Source organism: Pipistrellus hanaki (genome assembly GCF_964339955.1).
Source record: "Pipistrellus hanaki genome assembly, chromosome: 5".
Lineage (NCBI taxonomy): Eukaryota > Metazoa > Chordata > Mammalia > Chiroptera > Vespertilionidae > Pipistrellus > Pipistrellus hanaki.
The window spans coordinates 82223088-82243450 of record NC_140507.1 but is presented as its reverse complement, the minus strand read 5'-3'; the positions used below and the strand labels follow the sequence as shown (position 1 = coordinate 82243450).

The following is a 20363-nucleotide window of genomic DNA, read 5'->3' as shown; positions in this document are numbered from 1 at the left end:
ACTATCGCTCTGGGATGCCATTACAGTGCACCAGCCCTGCCACAGCTACAGCTGAACATATCAGGAGAAAAGGAGGGAGCATGTGTGGCCAGGCTCTGGCCTGTGGGCCCAATCCCCCTGTAGGACCCCCGGCACAGAGATGGGCAAGTCCAGGGCACATGGCAGGAACAGAGGAGCACTATGCCATCAGCAAGGTCAGAGACATCTGGCCTATCTTGCTGGGCTCCTTTTAGGAACAAAGGAACCCCTGAAAGTCACAAATCCTGGCCAGGAATGCCAAGAGGGCCTCTCTGTGACTGGAAGCAGTGATAGGAGCCAGTTTCCGGGTGCGCAGAGTCGCCAAAAGATGTACAGACAAGCCAGAGAGGACCCGCTCAGCCAGTAGCTGGCAATGGCCCCAGGGAAAGACCCCAACACCAAAAAGTAACAGGGTAGCCTGTAGGGCCAGCGCCCACCCAAGGAGTCACTTCAGCACGATCCTGCCAGGAGCCAGTGTTGTCATGCTACGGGCAATGCCCTTATGAAGAACCATTTATTGGCTGCCTCCTGCGTGCCCCCCACTGGGGATCAAGTCCAAAGCCTGGGCATGTGCCCTGACATGGAATGGAACCATGACCTCCTGGTTTACAGGTCAATGCTCAACTACCTCAGCCCTTAAGAGTCTTTTTAATATTCTGTGACAAGATAGGATTCTGTAAAACATGTTTGCCTCTATGAGCCCAACAGCTTCCCAACATGTCAGAGATTAACTAATTTGATTCTGCAATACTGAAAATGAAATGTGTCAGTAGACTGACCCTTGAACAACTCAGGGGTTAGGAACACTGACCCCTGCACAATCAAAAATCCACATGTGACTTTTGACTTCTTAAAATTTTAACTACTAATAAATATTCTACTGTTGACTGGATGTCATACAGATAGCATACTGAATGTCAGATAGTCAATACAGATGTCATACAGGTAATCAATTAACACATATTTTGTATGTCATATGTATCATATAAACATCTATGTATTAAGTGGACTCACACAGTGCAAACCCATGTTGTTCAAGGGTCAACTATATTTGAAAGATCTCAACAAGCCAGTAAACCAGTATTTTCTAATGTTCAATGATACAACAAAAATCAAACATGAATAAAAATATCATTCAGGAGGAGAAGAGACATATTTCCCAGGCAGAAGAATATCAAGTAATCTATGCAGATGCTGCACCCTTGAAGAGGGGGGGAATGTGGGCTGTAAACAGTGACTTCCTTCCAAAGTGGATAGCACACAAAAAGGGAGAGAAGCTTTACATAGGAGACATCTGACAGACACCACCTCCACCAAGGGATCAAGGTCAACATCAGTGAAAAGTCACATTGGCTCAGCTGGCATGGCTCAGTGGTTGAGCCATGAACCCAGAGATCACAGTTCGATTCCCAGACAGGGCACATGCCAGGGTTTCAGGCTTGATCCCCAGTCGGGGGCATGCAGAAGGCAGCTAATCAATGATTCTCTCTTATCATTGATGTTTCTATCTCTCTCCTTCTCCAAAATCAATTTTTAAAAAAAGTCACATTGGAAAAAAATTTTAAGGAGGATCCAAGATGGCTGCACAGGTAAACACCTAACCCCCGCCGCACACAACAATTTCAATAAAATACAACTAAAATATAAAATGGACATTACCCAGAACTACAGGAAAGTCAACTGACTGGAAATTCTACAATGAGAAGCAAGGAGAAAACCAGAAGGAAGAGCGGAGGAGCTGGAAAAGCCTAAGGTATGGAGACACAAGACGTGCGCGGAGAGGACAGAGCAGGAGAGGAGGGGGCGGCTGAGTGCCTGGCTGGCATTCCCTAGCGGGAAGGAGATAAAAGCTCCAGACTGTGCTGAACCCCAGACCCGACAGCGCTGAACCCCAGTTCTAGGCCAGACCCTGGGGTCCCAGGCTCAAACAGAGGGAGCTGGGTTGTAAGGCTTTGGAAACCCAGGGAGTGGCAAAAGGCAGAGCCCCCGGATGCGCGCACATTGGGCGCAGAGGAAGGACTGTTGACTCTGCTGCCAGATTGCCCTAGCGGGAAGGAGACAAAAGCTCTGGACTGTGCTAAGCCCCAGTTCCGACTGCTCTGAACCCCAGTTCTAGGCCAGACCCTGGGGACCCAGGCTCATCCAGAGGGAGACTGGGCTGTAAGGTGGAACCTCGGGGGAGCGGCGAAAGGCAGAGCCCCCAGAGGCGCGCACATTGTGCGCAGAGAAGGGACGGTTGGCTGTGCCGCGGGATTGCCCTGGCGGGAAGGAGACAAAAGCCCCAGACTGCTCTGAACGCCACCTCCAACTCCACTTCCAACTGAACTGAACCCCAGTTCCGGGCTCATTGGGGGAGAGCCTAGACTGTTTGGTAGCAGGCAAAAATCGAGGGCACCTCACTCTCAGAGGTGCATACAATGAGTACTGAAGGACCCTGAGGAATACTGAGACTCAGGAGCCTCATAGGGCGTGGCTGAGGGAAGCCAAGGCTGTAGGCTCCACCCTGAAACTCCACCCCATCAGGGAAGCTACAAAAAGCGACTGGATATAGAGTTCAAAACCACACTTATAAGGTTGTTCAAGAATCTCCTAGAAAAGGCTGATAAAATAAACAAGACCTATGAGGATATGAAAAGGGATCAACTAGAAATAATAAGGGATCAACAAGAAACAAAGAATACATTGTCTGAAATAAAAAATATACAGAGTCCTAAAAACAGAATGGAAGATCGCAAGAATCAAGTCAAAGATTTGGGACATAAAAAGCCAGAAGACACTCCTCCGCAGAAGCAAGAAGGCAAGAGAATCCAGAAAGTTGAAGATAATGTAAGAAAACTCTGGGACAACTTCAAGCGAACCAACATCAGAATTATGGGGGTCCCAGAAGATGAGAGAGAACAAGATATTGAAAACATACTGAAAGAAATAGTGACAGAAAACTTCCCCCACCTGATGAAAGAATTAGACTTACAAGTCCAGGAAGCGCACAGAACTCCAAACAAAAGGAATCCAAAGAAGACCACACCAAGACAAATCATAATTAAAATTCCAAGAGCAAAAGAAAGAGAGAATATTAAAAGCAGCAAAAGCAAAGCAGGTAGTTACCTATAAAGGAGCACCTATACGATTGTCAGCTGATTTCTCAACAGAAACCATGCAGGCCATACGGAATGGCAAGAAATATTCAAGGTGATGAATAGTAAGAACCTACAGCCAAAAATAATCTACCCAGCAAAGCTATCACTCAAAATCGAAGGCCAGATAAAGAGCTTCACCAATAAAAAAAGCTAAAGGAGTTCATCACCACCAAACCAGAATTATATGAATTGCTGAAGGGGGTTCTTTTGGAAGAGAAAGTAAATAAAGATAAAAACTATGAACAACAAATACGTAACTATCAAACAAGTGAATCTAAAAACCAAAAAAATAAAAATCTGATGAACAATATTAACTGTTGAATATAATAGAATCAGAGGTATGGAAGGGGAGTGAACTGACGATTCTTGGGGAAAAGGGGAGATGGGGATGTGGGAAGAGACTGAACATAAACTGTGCACCTATGGATGAGGATAATGATGGGTGGGAAAAGGGCAGAGGGTGGGGTGGGAACCTGGTGGAGGGGAGCAACAGAGGAGGGGAAAAAAAGAGGAACATCTGTAATAATATGAACAATAAAGATTAAAAAAAAAAAAAAAAAAAGTCACATTGGCCAAAACCGGTTTGACTCAGTGGATTGAGCGTCGGCCTGCGGACTGAAGGGTCCTGGGTTCGATTCCAGTCAAGGGCATGTACTTCGGTTGCGGGCACATCACCGGTGGGGGGTGTGCAGGAGGCAGCTGATTGATGATTGTCTCTCATCGATGTTTCTAACTCTCTATCCCTCTCTTCCTCTCTGTAAAAAATCAATTAAATATATATATATATTTTTAAAAAACCACATTGATGGTATGTTCCCCAGACACAATGTATAGAGAATGGTGCCTCACCTCTGTTGTCTTCCTCACCCTCCACATACTCATCACCCTAGTCCAACCATAAGAAAACACAAATCCCAATTGAGGGCATCCTACAAAATACCTCAATGGTACTCAAAACTGTCAACGTTATCAAATCAGGAAAGGCTGAGCTCGACTGGTGTCCACTGACCTATGAATCAGGAAGTCACAGTTCAATTCCCAGTCAGGACACATGCCCTGTTTTTGTCTCCATCCCCAGTGGGGGTAGGAGGCATGCAGGAGGTGGGTGATTCTCATCATTGATGTTTCTATCTCCTCTCTGAAATCAATTTAAAAAATATATTTTTAAAAAAGAGGGGTGGGGGAAAAGGGAGGAAAGAGTGTAAGAACTGTCTCAGCCCAGAGGAGCCTAAGGAAACTAAATGTAACAAGGATCCTGGGACAGAAAAGGTAAAAAAGAGGAAATCTGAATAGATCATAGACTTTAGTAACAGCAACATGTAGGTGTTCGGTTCCACAGTAACTTATTAACAATGGGGAGACTCGGACAGGGTGAGCACAATTTTTGCAACTTTTCTGTAATCTAAAATAATCCTAAAATTAAAGATGTACTTTTTTAAAAAAGATTATTTTGTTCAAAGTGCAAGAAAGACTGGTGAACTTTAATGTAATCAAGTACAGGAAGTTCGCTAAAAATATTTAAGAGTCTATAGTGCAGCTAACTGTTAGGGAGAGGACACTTTGTGTTTTAGTGTTGCATTAAAGGAAGAAATACACAATTATCCAAAAAGACTAATCAAACACACCTCAGTGCCCCAACTGCTTTGTGTGAAGCATAGGCTTTAACACTAACAACATATCACAAGAAATTGGTTGCAGAAGAAATGAAAATCCAGCTGTCTACTTACTAAGCAAAGTAATTAAAACTTGCAGAATAATTATTTCTCATAAAAAATGTTATTTATGCTGCCCTGTAATAATGAGTTTATTGTCATCTTTATTAAATGAATTAATATTGTCAACAGGTATTTTCTTTCTTTTTTAAATATATTTTTATTGTTTGCAAAGAGGAAGGGAGAGGGAGAGAGAGATAGAAACATCAACGATGAAGAGTCACAGATTGGCTGCCTCCTGCACGCCTCCTACTGGGGATTGAGCCCGCAACCCGGGCATGTGTCCTTGACTACAATCAAACCCAGGACTCTTCAGTTCACGCTCTATCCACTAAGCCAAACCAGCTAGGGCATTAACAGATTTCAACACCAATGTTCTTTGAGTACTAGAGATGGTAAAGGGGCTGTGCCAGTGCTTGTGGCAAAGGGTTTCCCATCCCTGTGGCAGATGCCAGTCTGAGCAAAGGCTTCTGAGTGAGGTCCTCCTGATACATAAAACTTTTTCTTAAAGTTGTATTTTGAAAAAAGAGAGAGGTACTAAAAATTTAATAGGACTCACCTCACAGATACACTGTAATTTCCCTACAAAATCTATTCAATTATAAGGCAACAAAATTTGGTAACCCTGTTCTTGTGGCCTTTAAAGCAGTGACTGTACAGGCCCCGCAGTTACTCAATGCCTAGATCTTGGCATTTCCCAGGGCAGCTCCGTTCTGACACTGCGTCTGCAAATCGGGAGATCAAGCAAAGTCTGCCCAGTGGCTGGCCCAAGCTCCCAATGCCAGTACACTACCCTGCACCTGATGCCCCATTCCCCACAGACTGCTACTTTCCAGGCAAAGGCATTTTCTCTCTTTCACAACAGGTCCACCTCCATCCTCAAGTCCAGGTGCTCCTCAGCATTACCCAGGCCCAGAACACCAACTCTTCCCCCTCCAGAGGGCACTCCAGGGCCTGACCTTCCCAGCCAGACAGTCACCTTGCTCCCACCACCCTGGGCCTTCTCAGGCCCCAACTCTGACCAAACCCTAAGGCTCCAGGGACCTGAAACCCTACGTACCCCAATTTCTCGTCTGTTAGCTCCCTAATCAGTGCCACCAAGACTGCTCTGTTCCACAATGACCATAGGCATTGCCAAGTGTTCCTGAAGGAAGAAAACGAGTTATGGCTGAACTGGTCATTCCCCTCAGAGTACCATTGTGTTGACATTTTTTCTGAGAGCTGTCAAGGCTTTGCCTTGAGGAACACTGCAAGCTATCAGGTCACAATCCCACCAAGACCTGAAGATTTGTAATGTGGTTATATCACAACTATTTTTAAGATAAATTCTAAAAATAAGCAGTATTATGGCTTGGGACCTGAGGAAGAGGAAATGCAGCAAGGGCTGGGTTTTTCTCCCCCTTGATACATTTTTATTGATTTCAGAGGGAGGAAGAGAGAGGGAGAGACAGAAACATCGATAAGATCAGCTGCCTCCTGCATGCCCTTTATTGGGGACTGTGCCCTGACTGAGAATTGAACTGTGATCTCCTGGTTCATAGGTCAACCACTGAGTCACACTTACCGGGCAACAAGGGCTGGTTTATATCTCCTGCCTCTCCACCCCTCACACACTCCTCACCCATCCTGCCCCTTGTGGGCCCCTCCAGGGTGCCAGCATTGAGGCTGCCTTGGCCAAAGGAACTCAGCAAGTTCAAAGACAGCTGACACCTGGCTGTCCATGTCACCCACCTTACTCTCACAGATACCTGTGGTCATCCACTTATCCTCCTTTCTCTCACTCTTAGACACCCATGAGTCCTATGGCTCCTTCCCATTAGCACTGTAACAAAACCTTATTGAATGACACTGGGAGCTTCTAAGGCTCAGGAATGACGAACCTTGTCCAACCGGCGTGGCTCAGTGGTTGAGCATCAACCTATGAATCAGGATGCCAGTTGATTCCCAGTTAGGGCAAATACCCAGTGGGGGCAAACAGGTGGCCACATGGGGCTGAGTGGAATCAAGCTAAAAGACACCCTCATTCTCTTTCCACCACCTGCTGGTAACACCCTCAGGTTCACAAATTGTAATTCATGTGTTAATCTTCTCAAGGGAAAAATCTTGGCAATCTCTTGCCAACAGGCCAATACTCCTTTTCTTTCAGGGCACCGAGAAAATGCTCCTCTCCTAGTGTGTCCCCTGCTTGTCGCACCTGGGGTCACACACACCTTTGGCAGGTCCCAGGAATAACTCCTGTTCCCACCTGCTCTATACATAGTCCTCCCCTTCATTTTGTTTCTTTACCAGATTAGGTGGCTGTGAAGGACCCGGTGGGAACCCTCAGTCCCAGGGCTCTGGCCAGTGCACTTGCCACCCCCGCATCACAGGATGCAAGATAAAAAGCCATGCATGTAAGAGCAGTTTTAGCCAGCCCAGTGGAGGACTGGCTGGTCAGAGACGTTCCCTCACATATCCCTGCAAGTAGAACATTTAAATGACCCAGCTAACACAGCCACAGCATCTATTACAGGGTGAGGAGCCTGTCAACATGTGACAAAACACGAGTAGGAATATGTGCTATGAGGAGGTATCAGAAACTGCACTGCAGAATTACACCAAAGAATTTCAAACTAATCTTAATTCACACATGTGTGAAGAGAAGCATTCCTGACTGCTAAAGGATAAGCACTTAAAAGTGCTTACCTTGATGACCATGCACAACAGCTGCCACACAGGACATCTCCAGATGGCTTACACTGTCCAGTGAGAAACCATCCCCTCCAGGGCCAGAGGAGGGTGCCATAAAGGCAACAGAAAAGTGACAACCCCTGGTGCTCCTTACCTGTCACCAGGCCGGCTCACACTATGCCCAGAGTGATGCCATATCATTCTGATACCCTAAAATAATCTAATAACTTTTAGAAGTACAGGTGAACCCCTCAATTGTCAATTATTTCAAACCTGTAATAAGGTATGGCCAGAGAGAGAACTGGGATGAGGAGCCTGAAGGGAAGGGGTGAGGCAGAGAATGAGAAAGTGGAGAGAGGCCACAAAAGTTTGGAGGTGGCAGTGATGCAGAGAAGAGAGCATGGAAACAGGACCTGATTTCCAAAGAAACATACCTCTCAGTTCCCATGTTCTGAACACACTAAAAAACACAAACAGGCTAAGATTTCCAGTTGGGTCTGATGGAGTAGCTCTCTGAGGCTGCTCGGGCTCTTCTGGAAGCTACCCAGAAGCAGAGAAAAAAATCAGCAGTGAAAGGGAGCAGCCAAACCACAACAGGTGCTGGGGAGGGAGCTGAGCTTCAAAGGGTCTCCCAGAGTGCTGGAGCCCCAACTCAGAGAAGTGATGGTCAGAACGAAGGAACAGGTTTCTGGATGCAGGACTTCCAAGCTCTCACACAAGAGAGGAAGGTCAAACCCTGTGAGGAAGACTGCAGATGAACCAGGATGAGGACCAATCCCACCCTGGACCCTTTCCCAAGTTAGCATGCCCACAGCTGTGTCACATTCGCCCAATTCACTCAAGGATACACATTCCAGTAGACAGCTGGCCAGCAGGCCAAGCACAGCTGCAGTGCCACATGGTCCTGAGAACACAGTGGGTAGGGCTCAGGTTTGTACATGGCCAGTGAGCACTCTACCCATCACCAGACAGGCAGCCATAATCATCCTTCTGTTACCAAGGGCAAAAGACTGATGGTCATACAAGCAGGCCAGGACCTGGACCCATACCTCTCTGGAAACCCATTGGCTAAAATTGTAAAGACTTCTGTGGCCTGTTTTACTCAGTGATTAGAGCGTCAACCCTTGGACTGCCTCAGATTTGATTTCCGGTCAAGGGCACATACCTCAGTTGCAGATTTGGTTGCATGCTGGAGTCAACCAATTGATGTGTGTCTCTCTCTTCCCCCTTCTCTCCCCTCCCCCACCCCTCAAAAGTCAATTAAAAAATATCCTCGGGTAAGAATTAAAAAAAAAAAAAAGAAAAAAAAGATTGAAGCCACCATCATTCTGTATACCAAAAGATGGCAGGTTCAATTCCTGGTCAGGATGCAGGCGGGGGGCAGCCAATTGACGTTTCAATAAATAAATAAATAAATAAATAAATAAATAAATAAATAAATTTAATTAAAAAAAAAAAAAAAGGCGGGGGGCAGCCAATTGACATTTCAATAAATAAATAAATAAATAAATAAATAAATTTAATTAAAAAAAAAAGACCAAAGACACCAAGTGAAAATGATGTGATAGTCCCCCACACCTTTCAAAGTAAAATGGCCTTGACATTTTGTGGGAAACGGTAGTTTCTTTAAAACAACACACACCAAGAGAAATGAAGATCAATGTCCATGTGAAGACTTCTCCAGGAATGATTATGGCAGCTGTGCTCACCCAGCCCTGGCAGTTTATGGACAGATGAGTGGATAACTGCACATCTACACAGGAGTCGCTCAGCAAAATGCTGATACACACACACCATGAATGAATCTCAAAGCACACAGAGAGAAGCCAGATTCCACCAAACACATACTGCATGACTCCATTCGTAGGAAGTCTAAGAAGAGAGGTTATGTCTAGCGTGGGAGAGTGCACCCATTCAGGGAGGCCAGGAAATGCATGGAGGGCTTGAGGGAATTTCATAGGGTGAGGACAAAGTTCTGTACCCTGCCAAGGCTGTGGACTACATAGGTGGATGCATATGAAAACCATACCAGGAGAGGTTCACATGGTGTGCAAATGTTACCACCTGCCAGGGCAGGCAGCCCCGGCGTTTACCTTATTCTTCTTTCCCTCTCAAGTGGCCACTTATAAAGAATGTCACCCAAACAACAAACACTATCTATGACCCCTGATGGAGTCATCTTAGGTGATGAAAACCTTTTCCTTCAGACCCCATTTCTACACAGAACAGACTATCACACACCCTCACGTTACAGACAAGTGGTACCATGTTGCTTTCAGATTCATTTTTGCGTTGGAAGAAGACCTGGGTATTAACGTGTACGTGGATGATGTGCCTGCTTACATATCACCGCTGTGGACCATAAAGCCCTGTCTTAATTCCAAATGAGATTGCTGGGCAAAAATGAGGTGACTGGTCTCTACACAGAGGTGTCACTCCCCACTTCTCCCTTCGGTGAATGCCAAAGTCTCGAAAGATGAGACAGTGTTCTGTTATCAAGGATACCAGCTTCAAAAGTGCCCTGCTTTGCAGGCCCAGAAAATAGACAGTACTTTTGTACATGCTACAGTCTGTTGTAATTTCTGACCAGGGAGGTAGAAAGCCAGAAAAACTAAAAGGCAGTAACATCTCTAAGGGCTCTGGATTCTACTGCCATCTCCCAGTAGGTTCTTGGTGGGTATAGTAGCCCCTCCTACTACATAAGGAGCAAGCCCTTGGTCCAAGTGAAGTCCCATCCCTGGGCTAGAGATTCAGTGGGGGAAGGGGAGAGAAGAGGAAGATGCAAGGCTGCCTCAAGGCCACACACCCCAACAGAAGCCAGTATAGGCAGTCACCGGGACACCTATGACACATCTGAGGTCCATGTAACAGGCTACTGAGAAGAAACGGGGTTCTTGGTCTGCCCCTGTCCTGTGTTTCCTTCCAGGTAAAATGAGGGAAGTAGAGATGGTCTGCTAGGCATCCAGAGACTTTGACCCTCCTCCCCAATGAGCCACACCCTCAAACAGTCCATAAGACCTCTTCATGTTTTCATAATATGGTACCCCAGAAAGTAGCATAATGAGATCATTTCTGTCCCCAGGACAAGGCCGTCACAGAGTTGGTGCCTCAGAAAAAGGCACACATACCCTGGCTGGTTTGGCTCAGTGGATAGAGCGTCTGCCTGTGGACTAATGGGTCCAGGGTTCGATCCCCAGTAGGGGGCATGCAGCAGAAAGCTGATCAATGATTTTCTCTCATCATTGATATCTCCCTCCCCCCCCCTCCCCCCCCCCTCTCGGAAATCAATAAAACATACATACATATATATATATATATATATATACCTATATATATAAAAGGCTAAGCAACCATCTGACTGGCTGGTAGGTATGATGTGCACAGGGGCAGATGCAGCAACTTTGCAGAGTGCCTTCTTGCACTCCAGGACCCCTCGGGGGATGTCAGAGAGCCAGTTTCAGCCCAATCCCGCAGGCTAGGCCGAGGGACCCCACCTGCTGGAGGGACACCTGGTCCCTCTGCAGATACCCTTTGAGCCATGGCACCACACCAGATGCAGCCAGCCGGAGAGGGACTGTGGGAGGTTGGTTCCAGGGCATGTCTGGCCCCTCTGGCCCAGTCACACCACACTGACAACCTTCTAATAAATTTCCTTTCAATGTGCATGAATCCATGCACCAGTTCACTAGTATATATATAAAGAAAAAGGCTCACAAAAAATATATTTTCAGTGAAATGTGGAGGTGATTGTTCAAGGAACCCCAACCCCACATAGGCTCAGGGTGACAAGTCCTCACGTTTCAAGTACAGAATATCTAAAGGAGAGGTTTATGTTTTTTGTTTTTGTAGTTATTGTTGTTTTTAATACATTTTTATTGATTTCAGAAAGGAAGGGGGGGGGGACTGATGTTTGAATGCTCCTTGACCCAAGGGAAAGGGGGGGTGATGGAGTTGTTCTCACTTATCTGTACCCCAGATTATTTCTGAAGATCAACAATTTGTGACAGATAGATTCTCCTCTATAAGGAATAAACTCTACTTATCACAAAAACAAAACAAAGAACCCAATGCAGCTTTCACTGCCTATCCCAGCTTCAGCCTTATCTAACAGTCCTGACTCAAGGGGGGGGAGGGCAGTCTATGCTCAACCTTTGGGTTGGTCTCACAAAACCAACAGATTCACAACTTCCACCTTTGTGATTTTTGTTTTTCTGAGAGCACACTTATGGATGCCAGAATAAACAACAAACTATTTTTAACCTCATTTATATATTTTTAAAACATCCATATTAAGGTGTAATTTATGAACCACAAAAGTCATCTATTGTAAGAGTACAATATAATTATTTATAATAAATTTAGAGTTGTGCAACCATCACCACAACCCAATTTTAGAACACTTCCATCACCCCAAAAAGTTCCCTTGTGACCATGAGCTGTTAATCATTGCTACCACCCACCTGTGCCATACCCCATGGAGCCACTAATTTCTCTCCTCTCTACACTGTTTGCTTTTTTTTTGGACACTCCCGTAGATTCAATTCTACAATATGTAGAGCCTAGGTCGGGAGTCTCCCCTTGGCATGACAAGCCTGACATTCATCCATGTTGTAACATGTATTAAAAATTTGAGCTTTTCATTTCTGAATACTCATCTACTACACAAATTTAGCAGATCTTGTTCACCCAAGTATATGTGGACTGTTAACATGTTTTAGATTATTACAAATCGTGCTGCTTTGGACATTCAAATACCTGCTTTTGTGTAGACATATGTTTTCATTTCTCCTGGGTATATTCCTTGTGCAGATTGCTGAATCATGTGTTAAGTTCATGTCTAATTTTGTAAGGAATTATCAAATTATTTATGCCATTTTACATTCCCACCATATATCAGGGTTTTTTACTCTACATCCTCACCAACATTTGCTATTATCTATCCTTTGTGTGTGTGTGTGTGTGTGTGTGTGGGGGGGGGTAATCAATCTGTTGCCTCCCATATGTGCCCCAATGGGAATAGATCCTGCATCCCAGATATGTGCCCTGACTAGGAATAGAATCCACAACTTTCTGGTGTATGGGACGATACTCCAACCAAATGAGCCACCCAGTTAGGGCTTATCTGTCTTTTTTTTTATTATAGCCATACTTGAGACTTATTTTATGGTCTAGTACATGGTTTACCCTGGAGAATGTTCCATGTGCTTGTGAGAAGAGGTATTCTCCAGTCACTAAATGGAGTGTTCTATAGATGCCCTTTAGCCAAATGGGCCAACAGTGCTCAAGTCTTTTAGAGCATGCTGATTTTGTTTAGTTATTCTACCAATTGAGAGTGGAATATTGAAATCTTTATAATTGATTAACTGTATTTTTTACTAACAATACTATCAACTTATGCCTCAGGTATTTTGGGGGTTCTGTTGTTATGTGCATATACATTTATGACTATTACTAGAGGCCCAGTCAGTGCATGAAATTTGTGCAGGGGTGTGTGTGTGTGTAGTGTCCCTCAGTCCAGCCTGCACCCTCTCCAATCTGGGACCCCTCGAAGGATGTCCTACTGCTGGTTTACAGGGATTGGGCCTAAACCAGCAGTCAGACATCCCTCTAGCAATCCGGGACTACTGGCTCCTAACTGCTCACCTGCCTGCCTGCCTGATTGCCCTAACCACTCTACCTACTGGCCTATTCGCCCCCAATTTCCCCCCACCATCAGACTGCTAGCCCCCAAATGCCCTTCCCCCACCAGCCTGACCACCCCCAAATGCCCCCATGCCAGTGTGCTCACCCCCAAATGCCTTCCCTACCGGCTTGCTCACCTCGAACTGTCCCTCGTGGGACTGAGGACTGTTTTCAGGCTGGCCAAACCCCCTTCAGGGTGGGGGGTCCCCACTGGGATGTCTGGCCAGTCTGGATGAGGGGCTGCTGGCTGTTTGCAGGCTGGCCAAGCCCCCCAACGGGGACCCTCACCCCATGGGAGTGTGGCCAGTCTGGATGAGGAGCTGAGAGCTGTTTTCAGGCTGGTCACGCCGCACATCCCCCCCCGCCTCACCCCGACAATCCAGGCTCTCAGCCCCTCCATTTTTTCTTTTCAGTGCCTCCTTGAGTTGAGGCCAGGGCCAGCTTGAAGCAGGTATCTGGGATTTATTTATCTTCTATAATTGAAACTTTGTAGCCTTGAGCGGAAGCCAGGGCTGGCTGGAAGCTTGGCTTCCTCCATTGCTGGGGGCAACCCAAGCCTCCTTCTGGCTCCAGCTCCATGGCCACCACCATCTTGGTTGGACTTATTTGCATACTCGCTCCTGATTGGCTGATGGGCATGGTTGGTGGATATAGTGGTGTGCTGGTCATTTTGCATGTTTCTCTTTTATTAGTGTAAATTATATCTTCCTGGTGTATTGTTATAAAATGTCCCTCTTGTCTTAAAGTCTATTTATCTAATAAAATATGGTCACTCTAGCTTTCTTATGTTTACTAATGGTATATATTTCCCCATCTTTTATCTAAGGATCTAAGTGTTTCTTATAGACAACATATAATTAAGCTTTTTGTTCTACTTTGACAATTTGTGCCTTTTGATTCAGGTATTTAGACCATTCTCACTCAATGCAATTATTAATTGGATTTACATTTGTTAGTTTGCACTTGCTCGGATTCTGGATCCTAGAACCAATACCCACTGGATACCAAGAAGGGACAACCAAGTGTTGAGGGAGTCAAAAGTTATACATGAATTTTTGGGTTGCACAGGAACTGATGTCCCTAGCCCCCCCACTGTTTAGGGGTCAAGTGTGTGTGGGTGTATGTGTGTATGTTCCCAAGGGAATGTCTAAAGCCAGGTACCCTCAACCTCAACGAGGATCCAAAGACTGCCTGCATCTAACACAAAAACTGTGGCCACTCACTCCAGAATGAATTAGTTTTAGAATGGCTCTGGGCTGAACTTGATCTTATGATTCTGTCAAAACCCCCAACTGTATTTCTCTAAGAATTAGATAAAACATTCTGTGTGGGAACTCAGGGAGATACTGCTCCACATGTGACGTCTTATTTTCAGTGAAGCTTAAGACTGAGGCAGTTGTTGCTCACACTTTTTCCCTTACCACATGCCATATACCAGGGCTGATTCTGGGTACATATTTGTCACCCATTAACCTGCAAGGCAGAGATTATTGACCATTTTACAAATAAAGAAGCACAGGGGAAGATTACCTCTCAAGATCAGTCAGGGAGTGTGATTTGACCCCTCCTCTTCTTGCTGGCCTCCAAAGCCAGGCTCTTTCCACACTCACACAGGTTCACCATGCCCTGGGGTGTCTCTAGTCCTGAAGGAGAACCCTGCCCTGTGTGCCTGGGTTAATCTCTGTCCCCTACTCCTTTGCATCCTTGGTGTGTTATGAAGACACCATACCCATCAACTTTAGAAAACATCATTCCCTCTAAGTTCCCTTGGGTTCAAAGCCAATGGGCGTGGGAAAAATCTGGGACCAAGAAGCCCAAAGACCAACTGCAGCCCAGGCTTTGGAACAGAAAGACCTGAGTTTGAGTTCCAGTTCATTCAAACTTAACCTCTCCCTCACAATTCACAGGCCTGCATAGTGATTACAGGAAAAAATGTACACCAGGCGCTCAGGAATGCAAGGGACCCAACAGATCTCCACAAACAACAAGCTCCTCCTTATCTGCACAATCTGAGACATTGCTGAGAACCAAGTCAGAAACAGGAAAAGGAATTACAATTTTATTTCTGGAACTTTAAGAGAGGCCCCGGCTTTAGAATAGAAGCTGCAGAAAGCAGAACCAGATAGAAAAGGCCTTTTTGGGTAGCAGAAACACAAAGCACACACTATCCCTCCAGCTTATGATACTTTCCCAATAGGAGGATATTGGATTTTCCCACTTATCTATCTCAAGGAAATAAGAATTTTCAATGAGAAGTGCCAGGCCAGATGATCTCCTTAGGATGCCAATAGTCTGGGTTCCAAAATGGATTTTTAAAATTTATTTTTTAAAATATATTTTATTGATTATTTACTGAGAAGAAGGGAGAGGAATTGAGAGTTAGAAACATTGATGAGACAGAAACATCAACCAGCTGCCTCTTGCCCTTGACCAGAATTGAATTTGGGACCGGATCCTTCAGTCTGCAGGCTGACCCTCTATCCACTGAGCCAAACTGATTAGGGCCCAAAATGGATTTAACACCAAGACCACAGGCTGAGGCCCCTCTGGAGGATAAGTTGACAATCACTAGAAGGCAAAGAGCCCCAAGCTTCCCCAGCTCCCTACTTCCCTACCCTCCACTGCTACTTGAGCAGAGATGTGAAGGGAAATTTTCAAGGTAGTGAGGGAGACAAGGGATAGACCACAGAGGGACTGCAGGGCTGGCTGGGACGCCATGGCCACATCCACATGTCCAAGGTGAAACATCATGAGACATCTGGGTGTGAACATTCTGGAGAGAACTACTCTCATTAGAGCTCTCTGGGGAGGGGGTGACAGCAGGAGCAGAGCTAGGCCTCAATTTCTCTTTACAGGAAGAAAAGGTTTCTGAGGGGAAGTAGGGTGGTACATTGAGTCGTATTTCTTCAAAGCTTTTTCCTTAAGAGCCTTACAAAAGTGGAAGATCAGGAAAGTTACTCTTAAAGTAATCAATATCGACTAAGGAGAAACCAAGAGAGCACACCCCAGAAGACCTCTCCTCGGAGTGGTCCCTCCTCCAAGAGAAGCAGTGGCATGTATGAGAGGTACCCTGGGCTGGGCTCCTGATTCTGCCAGCAACCAAATGATCCAGGCAGAGCATAGCATCCCCGGCTTCCTAAGCCTCTTATCTGAAAAGCAGGAAGGCATGACCAAATGAAAAACTTAAGATTTCCAACAAACCAAAAGTACCAAGTTAAACAAATAGCAGGAGAACAGACAGGGGATACTCCTCCTCCTCCTCCGAGACCCATACCCCATGCTACTGATGTCCAGGTCTCTCCACCTGGAGCCACATCGACGCCAGGGCTGGGTTCCACGGCCATCTACATGATAACCCACCAAAACCTGCTTTCTGCAGGCTGAGGGACTGTAGAGTCTTGAGCCCACATTCTCACATCTGGGCCTGATCTGATTCCCATCCCCTCCCCTCCTACTCACCTCTGCGAGGTACGCATGTCCACAGGTCCATCGCCTGTCTGCTCTTCGCCTCTGCCCATGGCTGTCGACTCAGCCCCGCTCAGCAATCCTGGGGCTGGGCCTCCTGGCTCGGGTGTCACCCTCATGTCTCCATCAGTGTTTAAATCTGAAGCCAACAATCCTCTCTCCATTTTTATTTTCTTGTTCTCCACATCCTCCTCCGCTGGATCCTGTTCAAGGGCTCGTTTCTGACTCCGTGTCCGGCATGCTTCTTCAGTCATTCTGAACTTTGGGGAAGGAGAAAATGAGACATTTAAACTTGGCACAATGAAGTTGCTACCTTCTTGGTAACTTTTCAGTGTCAGCTTGTAATATTTTTCTGGCCATGTGACAGTGACAGAAGTAGGTACACAAACGCAGGGCCCACAAAGTGGTCCTGGGACATTTCTTCACTGCCCTGGGGAAGACTGGGACAGGAGTGGTGGGGCATCTAGGGAGCTGCGACCTCAGGGACCTAGACAGAAACAATAGGAGGAGGCTGTTTATCATAAAGGAGAATTTTTGGTGCTTCAGACTCAAAGCAAATAGAAGAAAACTGAACTTCCTAGGTGTCTGGAATCCAGGAAAGGGACTATGCTGTGCCAAGAGCAAGGTACTACCAGGTCCAGGCCTGAAATGCAAAAAATCAGGCTGACCCTTGACACTTCTCTCCTTCAGTGAGAGTGGCCCTTACCTCAGGGGGATAAAGAATGGGGATAACTTTTAATCCTATGTCTGCTGATGAAGTAAACTTTAGAGTGAATTCTGGCCTGTCACCATGCCAGCGCCCTGTACCTGAAACACACACATATCTTCCTATAAAGAAGACTAAAACAGCTGAGTCAGTTTCTGATCCCATGACATCACTGGGCTCCACATGACCCTTCCCAGGATTCAGTCTGAGAGACAAAGCACTTTCTAGAAAACTAGTCTGAACCGGTTCCAGACAACAAGCTGAAGTGCTGTTAACCCTCACATAGACAGGAGGGAGGACAAGCAAGGATGTCTGCAGGGAGGCTGCAGGCATTCCATAGCTAAGACCGGGACACCCGCTATTAAAGGGGCCACTCTGAGCCCAATTTCGATGTTCCAAACAGGGAAGGACACTAGAAACAAGTCAGTGAAAGTTCACCAGGGATCAGAAAGGAATTTAGCTGCTAGGATAAAGCAGAATTCCCAAAGTGCCTGTTCTCTTCAGGACAGTCAGGAGCCATGTCCACCAATACCTGGCCAGGAGGAGGAGTACACCTGTGAACCCCTCAGAGCCCCAATTCACATCTGTGGTATGCCTACATGCAAGACCTCCCAGCACCTCAGTTTCCTCATCAGGAGGCCTGTTCTGGACAGGGCTGGGTAGACCCAGTCCCGAAACCACCTTCTGGGAGACTGGGGACAGCACAAAGCAATAAAAGGGCCAAATCATTATATATGGGACACGTTCCAGAGCTGACTCAGTTACAGCATCCTTAAAGGAGGCCTGCCCCAACGGGTTCTACTGTGGACTTAAGACTGAAAGGAAGGAAAGGACAGCTGCTTCTTGCTCCTCCCTCTGCATATGTATTAGACCACCATGGCACTGCATCTGCTTTTACAGTCAGTCCAAAGGGTTGAACAGAGCAGGTCTCCCCATGGTCATGTCACCCCCAGGGTGCTCCCCACTCCATCTAGATGAAGGGCTACTGGTTATGGCTCGGCCTCCATCTGCCCCCAACCCCTCCTTGTCACCCCAGCCGGCTCCTTCAGTCAATCCTGTAGCAACTGCTCAGCTTCAGCCACCCCTATACAACCCCCATCCCTCTGCTCTTGCCCAGATCTCTCCATTCCCTCATCCACCTCCCTGTAATCTCTTCACTATTCCACAGGGAAGTGAGGAATGTTCCCATTTGCCTCTTAAAGTGCTAGGTTTCTTTTTCCAATACGCCCTGACCACAAACCTCATCAGCCTGCTCACAGTCTGTCCATCCTGTCTCTCCAAAAGTCACTGTCCTGGGAGATAATAGATCAACCGAAGGACTTGTATAAATGCATATAAGTACAACCAATGGACATAAAACTATGGGGAGGGAGGGGATGTGAGGGAGGGAGGGAGGGGGGCAATAAAAAAAAATAAAATATGTAAAAATAAATAAATAAATAAATAAATAAATAAATAAATTAAAAAAAAAAAAAAGTCACTGTCCTGACTATCTGTCAGTGTGAGAAGAAGGGTGAATCATTTTTCCTTTGGGCACAACCTGAAACAGAAGTTCCTCAAGCATCTGAAAATTGGAACAAGAGGAACAATTCTGAGGCCACCTTGGCTGGCAGGTATGTGTGCCTCCAGGACTGGGGAGAAGCCTGTCTGGATAGAAGATGAGGGGATACCAGGATTTTAGGCAAGGAGGGACCCCACTGGAGTCCAAGGAAATTCTGCCCGTGAGGGAGAAGTTCCCATTATGGCCTGGTACCTACTGGGATGAGGGGTATCCCAGGTAGATAAGGAGAACATAGTCCTACTGAATAAATGCTGTGTCCCCTAATCCTGCATTCAGAGCACCCATGCTTCCCCAGTCCACCTCTGCTCCAGCCCAGAGGGGCTCCCCACAGCATAAGTCCTGAGATCTTATCTATGAAGCTCATAGGAAGCCCAAAACCTGTGTGAAATTGTTCCTCCAATCTGCCCACAGATAAGGGAACGGGCAATAAGATTGCTGTGTGCCAGGTGACCAGACTGGTGTGGTGGTGCCAAGTGGCCTCACTTCATCATCACTGGTGTAAAACAAATAGATCATGAGGTGCCAGAGCGCAGCCTCACACCCACAGGGCCACTCCCTGGAGCCCCGGTAGGGCCCAGGAATCCATAGGCTTATGCTGTATCAGGGCAACTCATTCTGCAGTCCAGGGGCTGAAATGCTGCCAGCCCAGGCCCAGAATCAAGGGCCTGGACTGTGCCTCTGACACAGTCTGCGGGGACGTGCTGAAACCCTCCCCCACCACAGGAAGGACAACCACAGCTGGAGGGAGCAGGGCCTGCAAGTGGGGGATGATGCCTCCTCCACAGCCAGGAAGTTGCCGTAGGGCCGATGGGGCTTGCTATGGCCAATTCCTGGCCCCTGGCCGCACTCCTGGGCAGGGCAGGGCAGGGCAGGGCAGGGCAGGGCAGGTGCTGGTAAGTAGCTGGTGCTCCTCTCAAGGGGAAAGAACAGTACCCCAGCATGTCAGGGCTGGCAGCCACAGCCCTGCAGGCACAGACCCAGGGATGGTGACAAAGTTTCAGGAAGAAACCCTCCTGTGGAATGAAGCATGACTGCAGATTTCTGCAAAAAAGCAGTGAGGAGGTACTTTCTAAAGAGGAGGTGAAGAGGCTGGATTGTCCCAGCTGGCAAATTCTAATCAGCTTTAGAATTCCTGGAGAGCGAGGAAAGGAAAATAAAGGGGCAGCAAGGACCACAGAAGTTTCACCACAGGCCCATTCATTCAGGAAATGCGGGGTCCACAAAGAACACCCCCTCTTGGTGGGATTCTGTGCTGGCTGCTGCCTGAAGCATAGGCTGCTTGCTACATAGGGAACAGCTAGAAGCTAGGTGGCCTCAACCTCTTCTCCTCACACTCCAGACACAACCTTACTCTGATGAGTCCTGTCCTGGGCCAGCAGTTTTTCCTGGGCAGGTTTCAGCCACAGCACAGA

The 20363-nt window shown here is 46.7% G+C and overlaps 1 protein-coding gene across 7 annotated transcripts in view; it reads right to left on the bottom strand.

Annotated features, from left to right (window-relative positions):
- Window positions 1-20363, bottom strand: part of GATAD2A (GATA zinc finger domain containing 2A) — a 114319-nt gene that overhangs the window by 21158 nt on the left and 72798 nt on the right. For 6 of the 7 annotated variants that reach the window (XM_084883783.1, XM_084883785.1, XM_084883782.1 and 3 more), the window contains one exon: window positions 16679-16944. In XM_084883783.1, coding sequence (XP_084739909.1) covers window positions 16679-16944 — 266 coding nt within the window. The remainder of the gene's footprint in view (window positions 1-16678; window positions 16945-20363) is intronic. The other variant, XM_084883788.1, reaches the window with a different exon arrangement.